Below are 13,148 nucleotides of genomic sequence, written 5' to 3'. Positions count from 1 at the left end.
GCACCAACAACCATGCCATGTTCAAAGTCACTTAAATCACCTTTCTTACCCATTCCAATGCTTGGTCTGAACTGCAGCACATCGTCTTGGCCATGTCTACATGCCTAAATGCATTGAGTTGCTGCCATGTGATTGGCAGGTGGACGGGTGTACCTATTAAAGTGGCCGGTGAGTCTAGATCACCAGATCTGAGGGAGTAAGGTGATGTCTGGGTATAGAGAAGTTGAAGGGATCTGTTAATACAGAGGTAATGCTTGATTATCTATTAAGACAGAAATAATGTGGGATTATGTATTAATACAGAAGTAATGTGCGAATATCTATTTCTCTAGTTAATGTTGTCTTTGCATTCTGAATTGCTTCAGAATGTGTCTGTTACTCTAAAAAAATGAAAACTGTTTGCAAGTTTCACGTTAAGCTCCGCCCCACCTGTCTATCTTGTTTTGGCACACACACACACACGGGCAGGGTGAGCTAAACAAAATGGAAGCGATGAAGGCTATATTGACCAGCGGTCAACTGGTACAAAGACAAGACATATATAGACAAACAAACAACCCTCAGGTGAGACGGATCACGGGCTCCGCCCACCCGAGGGACGAACACCACAACAACAACAACTGCCGCTGTGGACGGAGGCGACCGGCAAGGGGCCGCCATACCGTGACAGACCCCCCACTGAGCCACACTCCCCTCCACTGGGTGTGCGGCACACAGCGGCAGCACACACAACATGAAGGGGCAGGAAGGCAGGGACAAGGCAGGGACACACCCTCGCAGTCCAGGAGCTGTAGAACATAGAACACAAAACATACATTAGCTCACCTCCCTGGGCAGGACCCTGGACCGACCAGGCCATTAACAACACAAAACCATGCCCTGGTCGGTCACAGGGCTCTCACACCCTAACCGGCACTCAGCCACTTAAGCCTGGTTCACACTACACGACTTTTCAGTCGTCAGGTTTTTGTGCCGTCCGCACTACACGACTGGTTGTGCTGTAATCGCGAGTCTTTCAGTTGTTGTGGCTTTCACACTACATGACTGATCGGCGACGCGGGCTCACTAATTACACGACTGGGGAATCGCCGACTCATCTGGCTGCCGTCCAAAAACACGAGAACACGAAAACGAAACTCTCCCAGAACCAGCAACACCACGTAGAAGAAAAAAACAATGTACATGTAACGATCTGCGCTGGGCAGAACAGGGAGGCGGACACAAACGCTGAGGAGAGCGAGATTTATTCAAGGAACTTCCATGGACAGAGTCGAGATAGCAGGCAGGGGTCACAACGGGCAGGCAATCCGGACATGAAATACGCACAGACATGACTTAACAAAACCAGTAGGACTCACGGACAAGGCAGGAACACACAAAAGTCACGGGGAGAACAACGAGGCTTGTGGCAGGAATACAAGGAACAAGAAACAGCGAACAGCAAGCACAAACCAACAGCATGAACAAAACAACCGATAACTAGACCTGGGAGACACAGGGACTAATATACACAGGACTAAACTAGGGACAGGTGATGACAATGACACTGGGGCGTGGCAAAAAACAAGCAGGGCGGGACAAACAGGCAGGGAACACGGACATGAGGGAACCCAGAGTGACAGCTACGAGAGGGGGCGTTGCCCTACGTGACAGAACCCCCCCTCAAAGCGTGCCACTCCGGGGCACGCAAGGGCAGACAGGGACACCGACTAGGACAGGACAGGGAACTACGGCACACGGCGAGGGACAGGAACAGCAGACACAGGACATGGGACCTGGGGCATGGCAGGGACAAAGACAGGGGAACCAGAGACGGGCCAGGAGCCGGGCTGGGGCATGGCGATACAGGCAGGGACAGGACAAGGCACGGGAGCAGGTATGGACAGGACAGGACTGGGGACAGACACGGGAGTCGGGCCAGAGGACAGGGCAGAGGAGAACACGGAGGCATAGACAGCATGAACAACAGAGACAGGCACAAAGCGGGTCGTGACTTGGGGAACAGACACGGGGACAGGGACCTGGAGGAACTGACCAGACACAAACACAGGGACGGGCACAAGGACACGAACAGGCACACACACAGGGACTGGGACCAACACAAAACCAGGGACAGAACAAGGGAGCAAGGGGAACATGGGCAAAGAGACGGGGGCACAGGGCAGAGCAGGGGGCACAAAACGTCCAGGCCCAATAGAGGGCAGCACAGTCTCTGGGGACACAGCCGCGTCCGGGCAGCAGGCACAGGCGCGGCCGGGCAGCGGGCACAGGCGCGGCCGGGCGGCGGGCATCGGGCACAGGCGCGGCGGACAGCGGGCACAGGCGTGGCCGGGCGGCGGACAGCGGGCACAGGCAGGGTCCGCTGGCGGGCAGCGGGAACAGGCAGGGTCCGCTGGCGGGCAGCGGGAACAGGCAGGGTCCGCTGGCGGGCAGCGGGAACAGGAGCCGGCGTGGACGACCTCTCCTGGGTCGCGGGGACAGGAACCGGCGTGGACGACCTCTCCTGGGTCGTGGGGACAGGAACCGGCGTGGACGACCTCTCCTGGGTCGCGGGGACAGGAACCGGCACGGACTGCCTACGGGCAGCGGGGACAGGAACCTGAGGTGAGGAGATGCACTCGGGGGGCGTGTACGCCAAGCCGACGTCCTCGGGGGGCGGAGCCACCAAGCCGACGTCCTCGGGGGGCGGAGCCGCCATACTGACGTCCTCGGGGGGCGGGACCGCCATACTGACGTCATCGGGGGGCGGGACCGCCAAGCCGACGTGGCTTGTACTCCCCCCCAAAAAATACTTGGGGGTGTCGTGATGAGTCGCTGGCGGGATCAGCGGCGGTAGGTCCTCCTCCACAGGGTCCTGGGTGAGCCTGGAAGAATACACAGACACAGAAGCCCCTCGGTGGCTCTCTCTGCGACGGCTCCGCCTCCTCTGAGGCGTCGGGAGCTCGCAGAAGCCATCGAGAGCCAACCGAGGGTTAAGCAAACGCCTGTCTCCGTCTGCCCGCGACTTGTATTACAGGGTTCTCCTCCCTATAGTGATCAAGCCGGGCAGACACGTAGCGCTCAACAGGAGTTTCGACGCGAAAGCCAGACGAAACCGAAAGTGACTGGGCTTTCGTGGGTGCGCGTCGAGACTTCCGTGTTCCCACAGCGCCAGGGGAATTTTTGTCTCTGGTTCGTTCACGCTGTGATATCGGAGAGTTGAACTGGACCGAACCAGCCAACATCTCATCGCAGCGATTAAACTCACCAGAGTCTCGCTCCCTCGCTGTGTCCTTGTAAGATCGGTTGTTATGTAACGATCTGCGCTGGGCAGAACAGGGAGGCGGACACAAACGCTGAGGAGAGCGAGATTTATTCAAGGAAATTCCATGGACAGAGTCGAGATAGCAGGCAGGGGTCACAACGGGCAGGCAATCCGGACATGAAATACGCACAGACATGACTTAACAAAACCAGTAGGACTCATGGACAAGGCAGGAACACACAAAAGTCACGGGGAGAACAACGAGGCTTGTGGCAGGAATACAAGGAACAAGAAACAGCGAACAGCAAGCACAAACCAACAGCATGAACAAAACAACCGATAACTAGACCTGGGAGACACAGGGACTAATATACACAGGACTAAACTAGGGACAGGTGATGACAATGACACTGGGGCGTGGCAACAAACAAGCAGGGCGGGACAAACAGGCAGGGAACACGGACATGGGGGAACCCAGAGTGACAGCTACGAGAGGGGGCGTTGCCCTACGTGACAGTACATGTACTCCACATTTTCGTTATTATTATTTTTTACCATTTAAACACTCCATAGTCCCAAGTTGCCAGAATTATTTCATTTCTCCGTTGCAGTGAACGTAGATATAAGCAATCGCACTATTTCTCAAGTGCTGTCACAATAACTTAAACACAGTGTTGTAGTAAAGTTGTAAGAAAGGTGAGCATGAACAAAACAACCGATAACTAGACCTGGGAGACACAGGGACTAATATACACAGGACTAAACTAGGGACAGGTGATGACAATGACACTGGGGCGTGGCAACAAACAAGCAGGGCGGGACAAACAGGCAGGGAACACGGACATGGGGGAACCCAGAGTGACAGCTACGAGAGGGGGCATTGCCCTACGTGACAGTACATGTACTCCACATTTTCGTTATTATTTTTTACCATTTAAACACTCCATAGTCCCAAGTTGCCAGAATTATTTCATTTCTCCGTTGCAGTGAACGTAGATATAAGCAATCACACTATTTCTCAAGTGCTGTCACAATAACTTAAACACAGTGTTGTAGTAAAGTTGTAAGAAAGGTGAGGATTTTGTGTGGTTACTGTTTTGAAAGCATTCTTGAAAGTTTTTTACATTCTTCAGAGATATCTTCAGAGGTGCCGCGGTTCTCTCTCCGCGTTCCCATTGGCTGTAGCTAGACGCTGCTGCCGACTTTCAGTCGCCGACTGCTAGATATTAAACATGCTAGATATCTGCCAGTCGTCTGCGACCAGTCAGCGACCAGTCGGCGACGGCTCGGCGAGCGTCTTTCAGCAGTTCACACTAGGGCTGCCACAAACGATTATTTTAATAGTCGACTAATCACCGATTAATTTTTACGATTAGTCGACTAGTCGGATTGTACGTTAATTGAATATAAAACATACAGCTTATCACACTAGAATGCAACTGCTATTATATAACCATCATTAGATTTCAGCTATAACTAAAAATAAAAACAATTAAGATCATGGTTCATTAAACCTTTAATGAAATATGCAGCTTGTTGCAACAAACAATTATTAAAATAAGGATAAGGCACTGCCTTAAAAAACACAAAAATAAATAGGCCTACATTAATAAAGAATTTTTTTTAGGTTTTTCTTTCTTTCATTAGTCTCTGGCATCAAACTTCGCTACATTTAAATCAAATTAGGTAGGGACCTGAAACTAAGGAGTTATTCACAAAAATAAAGTTTTGGTCTCACTGACGTTACAGAAAATACACGAATGCGTGCTAAGGCTAATTAAACCAATCGCCATCAGTAATGTTAACTTTTACAGTTACCACGATAAGCAGGGTTGCCAAGTCTCACGCATTGAGAGTGAGAGACACGCATTTGACCGTCTTCACACGCTCACACACCACACATCCGATATCTCACGCCGAACTTTAGCAGCTAACGAGCAATTTAGATTACAGAGATGACGGTCCCTATTCATCGTTGTCACAAGTAGCCACAACATGCTTCAGGTACGTGGTTGTGCTGCCGTGGAAGGCAAGTTCTGCCTTGCAGATATTGCACGCGTTTCGGAACCCGACTATGGAAAATGATCCCGCACTTTTGAGTTCCGTAGCCGGGTAGCCACGATACCAGAGCCTGTCTGTATAACGTCCTGGGATGTCGTCAACTGTCTACCCCGGTTTCCACTAAACTGCGCATGTGCGTCAAGGACAGAAACGCAGACGCAGCAGTGGAAACTGTCGCAGCAGTTTGGAGAGGAAAAAAAACGACGCATCAACTAATAAATTAGTCGTCGACTATTTTAGTAGTCGACATAGTCGTGACTAGTCGACTAATCATGGCAGCCCTAGTTCACACTACACGACTGAGCGAGCAACGAGTGATTGCCGATTTGCCTCCGACCACAGTTTTTGTCGGCGATCAGTCGGCGACTGAAAAACCAGCCTAAAATTGTGTAGTGTGAACCAGGCTTAAGTCCCACAAGTGTGTGGACGAGGAGCTATGGCTCCTTATCCGTCCGATGTGTATGTGTGTGCACATCCGTCCTGGAGCTGACCCCTGCCTTCTGCTAGGGGTCACCCCGGCCTCATGGGGAGTCAGCCCCTTCCTGGGGCCTCCCATTACACGGTGGACTCCTCCACCCAACCCAGGAGCGCCAGAGACCGAGGCCCAAAGCACCCCCCCTCGTCCCTTTACTCAGCCCCCACCGAGCATCACAAGGAGGAGGGAGGACCTCTATCTTCGGCAGGAGCTCTTCAGACTGGAGCCCCATGGTTCCCAAACATCCGGGGGCCCCAGCCGTATAAGAAGGGGCCCTTTCAGACCAGGCTCCAGTCACCCCACTACATAAGGCGGCTCCTGCCAGGTGGAGACTCCCACAAGGTCCAGGAACACCACGATCCACCACCAGGGAGAAGCACCTGCACATAAAACACACAAACACACACACCAACACAAAACATGCACGCACACTTACACTGATCCCCCTACCATGGGGGAGGGGTCTCCTCTTTGGCTCCTGGTCAGGGCCTCCCTTGGAACCACAGCCAGTCTGCCCCCCCCCCCCCCCCCAACACACAAGACTCAAGGGGAGAAGCATGCGTGGAATTACATCAAACTAAATCACAAGCACGCTAGGATGAAACACACACGCAAAGACTAGCACTAGAACTACCAAACCCCCTACTTTAGACAGAAATACCTTTCACTCCCAACTGTTATGTAAAAGAGGCGTGTGTCAGCTGTGGGTGGTTGCTGTTGACACCTTTCAATACACACCTTTGGCTGCCTCATGAGACTACAAGCTCTATTGCAAGAAGTCTGCTCATCTTAGGACCATATGTTTGAGATTTGATTTGTGAAAGGTTGAAATAATGTGGAAAAAAAAACTGTGTACAAACAACAAACGGACGGGACCCACACATGCGCGCTCGACTACACAATTGTGACGCGCCGTTCAGGTTAGCAATCGCTCCCCACATAAACACAAGACGAACGGGGAGCGAGGCGACAGTGACGAGCAGCAACCACGTCACACACAAAACATTTAACATTTAACACAAACAAGCAATGCACACTGATCCACAATCCCGTTCCTGCGTACACACTTAACATCCACACAACATAGAAGAGTTTTCCCAGGGAAGACGCCCTGGTCCTCGCCGTGCCACACACCCAACATAAGCACGGTGGAACTCTTCACACAAACATCACACAGACAAACACTTACCATGAGACATGACCACGAAAGAAGGAGAAAGTAAAGGAGACTGGTGGCTTCCGAAAGTGGCTGGTCAGTCTGTGACGGGCAGGGTGAGCGAAACAAAATGGAAGCGATCACGCCAAGTCTCAGGGAAAAAGGATGGTTTAATAGAAAAGTGCGCAAACCAAAAACCCGTGACATGATCCAAATGAAGGATATAATGACCAGCGTTCAACTGGTACAAAGACAAAACATACATAGACAAACAAACAACCCTCAGGTGAGATGGATTGCGGGCTCCGCCCACTCGAGGGACGAACACCACAACAAGAACTGCCGCTGTGGACGGAGGCGACCAGCAGGGGGCCGCCGTACAGTGACACACACACACACATACACACACACCTGTACCTTGTTTGCCCTCTTTGTTCTCCCACAGCTACTTCTTGTTGGGCAGATTATTTATTATTATTATACTGTTTACTGTAATTGTGTGATAATCCTATTAATAATAATATATAATCACCTATTGATTAAAACCTTCCCTCACATCCCCCTCTCACCATTCTAAGTGGTCTTTTTCCTCTACCAGAGGTCTGGGAGCTTGATGGTCCTGTACAGTATCTTAGTTGTTCCATAGACTGCACTCTTATAGATGGAGTTGGAGTCACTTACCCAGTGTGCAGGTCGCTGCCCCTAGTGCCCCTATTACTAGTGATGGGCAAATTACACAGAGACTGCATAGCGTGTCACTCTTCCTGAAGCATTGTTTCAGTGATGCTCTTTAGAGGTTGCTATGGCTTCGGTTGTCCACCAGATATCACCGTCACTGAAGCCTTGAAGCTTTGAAGCTTCACTTGCCCATCATTACCTATTACCATGGAAACCACTGTTGACTTGGCCTTCAACAAAACTTACATGTAAAGCACAGGCTGAGTAGACTCCTAATGGAACAAAATGAAAGTTTAATTATTTTAATTAACTGCTGTTGCTGGTAGCATCCCAAACGCAGCATTCTGTATTCTCAAATCTCATCATAAAAATACATAGACTAGTGTGTTTAACACACACTCAACACTGAGGGGTTCTGGAGTATTTGAACTCTCCTAATGTGTTGTGTTCTGTGTTTAGGAAGACCGGACGGACCTGGCAGAACTACTGTGGAGAAGGTGCTGGCAGTAGTACTACCAGTTTTAGTGGTAATACTGGTGGTGGTGGTGGTGGTGAAGAAGAAGATGATGGTGGTGGGGGTTTTATGAAAGAACTCACAGTGTTATGGGGCACAACCAAATGAACATGGACAAGAGGAGTAGAGGACCAGTCAGAATGGTTCAGGGACGGAAGCTGAGATGTCTCCCTTGAATGGCCAATCAGCGTTGTAGCCCTGTGATCCTCTTTCTGATTCACCAAATACTGAATTACCGTTTCTTGTTAATGTTTTCTATTCATGAAGTAACAAACTGTTTATATGACTTGGTACAAAAGAAGGAAGAATTAGATTTAGTTGTGTTGTTTTTAATCAAAATGCACTTTTGATTTCTATATGTATCACCAAGTCAGTCAGTTGAATCTATCACTTTAATATAGGCTAGCATAAATTTTTTATGTGCTTTGCATTTGCATCTTCAAGCCGATACTAAGGACCTGCTCGTTCTTTTTGCACTGTATTGCTGTTTCACAGCCCATTCTTCTTGCGTTATTGCATTCTTGTTTTTGTTGAGTATGGAAAATAAAGAACATAACGTTTAACCTCCGCCTTTGCCCGCCTCAATCCCCGCATTACAAAAGGAAGCAATCACACCAGGAGGATTTAATTGAGTGAACCAAAATAAAGCCTGTAACATAATCTACATGAAGGATACAATAACCAGCAGACAACTGGTACAAAGACACAACAGGTGTCAGGTTGCAAAATGGGCCAGGCCGACCTGAGGGACAAACACAACGACAACAGGACGACATGCAATACTTCCGCTGCTGACGGGGACAGCCGGTAAGGAGCCTCCATAGCGTGACAACGTCGATCTGATCTGACACAACATGCAAATTAAAACCATCAAATTCACTTTATTAGAATCTATTTGTCTTTAATTACATGCATTGGTGTCTTTAATTACATGCATATATTACATCAGAATCAGAATCGCCTTTATTGTCATTGTAATTTGCATTACGATGAAATTTGCTTCTACTCCAAGGTGCTTGTTGGGACAATAAATACACACAATACAGACAATAAATACACTCAATGACATAGAACGATCCAAATATACAACTGGTCAGTGGAATGTTTACATGATATGTTGGATATTGCACAAGCTATTTACATTGTTATTTTAGATATATTGCACGTGGGAAGTATTTTACAAGTATTTTACATGAGTTGTATTGCACATGGATTGTGAATTTACATAATTGTTGTTATTTACATGTTGAGTTTAGTGCAGTGATGGCTCTAGGGTAAATGCTGTTCCTGAGGGTAACAGGTTAAACAGGTGTTTGCTGGGGTGGGATGAGTCCTTTGTAATACTGATCGCTCTTCTAAGGTAGCGAGAGGTGGCAATGTCCTCCAGGCTGGGCAGGGAGCAACCAGTGATCCCCTGGGCCGTGTTGATCACCCTCTGCAGCGCTTTTTTATCTGCTGCTGAGCACCCTCCATACCATGTTGTGATGCAGTACACGAGGATGCTCTCGATGATGGAGCTGTAAAAGAGCACCAGCAGTTTCTCCTCCATCTTGTTCCTCTTTAGAACTCTCAGGAAGTGGAGTCGCTGCTGGGCTTTCTTTACCACCATTTCTGTGTTTGCAGTCCAGGTGAGGCTGTCGGTGATCTGCACACCCAGGAACCTGATTGAGTTGACCCTTTCCACGCAGACTCCTTTTATGAGAAGCGGGGCTGGGTCAGTCTTGCCCTTCCTGAAGTCCAGAATCAGTTCTTTAGTTTTTTTGAATGTTCAGTGGCAGGTAGTTGGCAGAGCACCACCTGGACAGCCGGTCTATCTCATCCCTGTAATCTGACTCATCTCCCCCTGAGATGAGCCCGACTACGGTGGTGTCATCTGCAAACTTAATGATTGTGTTTGAAAGATGAGTTGGGGAGCAGTCATAGGTGTAGAGGGTGAACAGGAGAGGGCTCAGAACACAGCCTTGGGGGGAGCCGGTGCTGAGTGAGATGGTGGAGGAGAGGTGGGGACCTAATTTCACAGACTGTGGGCGGTCTGTGAGAAAATTCTATATCCACTGGCAGGTGGGGGTGGAGATACCCAGAGCCGTGAGTTTGTGGACTAGAATCTCCGGGATGATGTGGTTAAATGCTGAGCTGAAATCCAGGAAGAGCATTCTCACGTAGCTCCCCCTATGCTCCAGGTGACTCAGCGCAGTGTGGAGCGTGATGTTTATGGCGTCCTCTGTGGAGCGGTTTGCCTTGTAGGCGAACTGATGGGGGTCCAGGTTGGGGGGTAGACAGACTTTCAGGTGTTTAGAGACCAGTCTTTCAAAGCACTTGAAGACCAGTCTTTCAAAGCACATGACTACCGGTGTAAGTGCAACAGGCCTGTAGTCATTTGTGCTCTCCACGACAGACTTCTTTGGGACTGGTATGATGATGGAGGCAAGGTGGAATGATGGCCTGTGACAGGGACATGTTAAATATGCAGGTGAAGACCTCCGCCAGTTGGTCGGCACACGCTTTTAGCACCTTTCCAGGTACTCCGTCGGGGCCAGCCGCCTTCCTGGGATTCACCGCCTTCAGCACTCGTCTCACTTCATGTTCCTGGAGTGCGAGTGGTGAATGTGTTGTTGTTGTTGCTGGTCCGACTGTGTCGAAGCGGGCAAAGAAGCGGTTCAGTTCCTCTGCCATCGATGCGTCAGTGCCAGCGTTGTCCGGTTTCCTGCATCTGTAGTTGGTGATGTGGTTTATGCCCTGCCACATCCTTCTGTGGTCGTTTCCAGCGAAGTGGTCCTCTATCTTTCTTTTGTATGCCGTCTTGGCCTCCCTGATGCCTCTTCTCAGGTCAGCTCTCGATGCGCGAGACATACTGGACGAACTTCGGTAGCACAGACTTTAGTCGGGCCTGATTGAAGTCTCCGGCTACAATACAGACTCCATCCGGATGAGCCAGTAGCTGCTTGTTTACACAGGCGAGCAGTGCGCTAAGGGCTATGCTAACGTTAGCATCGGGAGCGATGTAAACAGCGAACACAATGACTACAGTGAACTCCCTCGGGAGATAAAAAGGTCTGCATGAGACTGCCATGACCTCTAGATCAGTAGAACAGTGAGAGTCTATAATCCTGCTGCTGCCGCACCACTCACGGTTTACGTAGACACATAGTCCCCCACCTCTGCTCTTACCGGAGTCGCTGGTTCTGTCCAGCCGGTGTAGCGTGCGGCCTGCTAGCTCTACTGCAGCGTCGGGGATCAGTGGGTGTAGCCACGTTTCCATGATGAATGAAATACTGCAGTTCCGCACGAAGCTGTTTGTCGTCATTTGTAGCTCCAATTCGTCCATTTTATGAATGATAGATCTCGAGTTTGAGAGGAAGAGACTCGGTAGAGCCGGTCTATGAGGTTGTCTGCGTAGCCTAGCCTCAGGGCCTGACCGGCATCCACGCTTTTGTTTCCTGTGTCTCCGCCTCCTCTTACGCTTGCTGGGCAGGCTGGTGATCCACGGAGACCCCGGCGGTCTCACTATGTCCTCTGGTATGTTATATTTTTGATGAAAATCACTGGTAACAGCCAGATTTTGCCTCAGACCGATGTCTATCAGGTCCTGTCGGCCCAGTTTACGGTTTGCTTTACTAAACACTATGAACAAACACGACAAAACTAACAAAAACAAGCGCCAGATTGGAGAGCCAAGAGCCGCTGCACCCGTGCGCGCCGCCATCTTACTCAAGATCACCTTTACATTAGTAACAGTATTGGGTTTTTCATTTAAAAAACACCCTCCTTTGTTAAGACAAAACCAGCTTTGTTGAGACACAGCCAGCACTTCTTTGTTACAATGTGATACAGCTCAGTCAACAAAGGGAGGCAGGGAGACACCACTCCAGGCAGGGAGACACCACTGCAGGCAGGGAGATGCCGCTCCAGGCAGGGAGACACCGCTCCAGGCAGGGAGACGCCACTCCAGACAGGGAGACGCCACTCCAGGCAGGGAGAGACCACTCCAGACAGGGAGACGCCACTCCAGACAGGGAGACGCCACTCCAGGCAGGGAGAGACCACTCCAGACAGGGAGACGCCACTCCAGACAGGGAGACGCCACTCCAGACAGGGAGACGCCACTCCAGGCAGGGAGAGACCACTCCAGACAGGGAGACGCCACTCCAGACAGGGAGACGCCACTCCAGACAGCAGGGAGACGCCACTCCAGGCAGGAAGGTGGCACTCACTCAGTAGTGACAACTAGCTGCACCTGTGAATGGTTGTGCTTACACTGCTATTCAAGATTCAAAGGTTTAATGTCATATGTACATAAAACAGACAGTTACACTGTGCTATGACATTCTTACTCTGCTAGTCCCCCTCTAACACACAGGCTATCAAGGCTAAGAGTACATACATTGATACAACCATAAATGTAATGAAAACAGGCCAGAGTGCACTATGCTTTATTGCTAACAGTTGTATGTGTGTGATCATGTATATGATATTGAGTGTGTTCTGTGTGTACCCATGTGTGTGGACTGTGTTTGGTCATGTGCTACCATCTGACCTAAGCTGGTAAACATGGTTTCCTGAGTTGTTTCCTTGAGTTGGTGAAAGTAACTATTTTACATTTATTGTTTCTTGAATTTCCCTCCTACATGGGACAAAACTACAAGAAACATGGCAGTACTGTAGTTTGGAGGTCTGTAAATGGCAGAAATCATTGCTGAAAGTGGGGCTTCAACCTTTAGCACCAGGAACTCCAAGTCCATCGCATTCTGTATATACTGCATGTGGACTGCTTAAATACGGGTTCTCACATACACAGCAACTCCTCCACCCTTCTGATTGGAGATATGTGAGTGGGTGAGGGAGCAATGTGACCGGAAACATGCATCTCAGTGAACCACAAGATATTTCCAAATAACATCCAGTGATGACGGGTCACATCGTCGATGTGGGCAGTCCTTCCATGTTGTGATAAATGATTGTAAGGCAAGGCACACTTACATTTGAAAGAACTGTCATGGCATTGCAGCAAACTGCCTTTTGC

The 13,148-nt window shown here is 49.7% G+C and overlaps 1 protein-coding gene across 1 annotated transcript in view; it reads left to right on the top strand.

Moving 5' to 3' along the window:
• LOC143509676 (uncharacterized) overlaps window positions 1-8,566 on the top strand; it is a 16,441-nt gene extending 7,875 nt beyond the window's left edge. The window contains exon 6 of the mRNA XM_076998518.1: window positions 8,074-8,566. Coding sequence (XP_076854633.1) covers window positions 8,074-8,201 — 128 coding nt within the window. The 3' untranslated portion in view covers window positions 8,202-8,566. The remainder of the gene's footprint in view (window positions 1-8,073) is intronic.
• Window positions 8,567-13,148: the final 4,582 nt, after the last annotated feature.

The sequence above is a fragment of the Brachyhypopomus gauderio genome, chromosome 3, assembly GCF_052324685.1.
Source record: "Brachyhypopomus gauderio isolate BG-103 chromosome 3, BGAUD_0.2, whole genome shotgun sequence".
Classification (NCBI taxonomy): Eukaryota; Metazoa; Chordata; class Actinopteri; order Gymnotiformes; family Hypopomidae; genus Brachyhypopomus; species Brachyhypopomus gauderio.
Note: the sequence above shows the minus strand (reverse complement) of the source record. Positions and strands in the feature narration are given on the sequence as shown.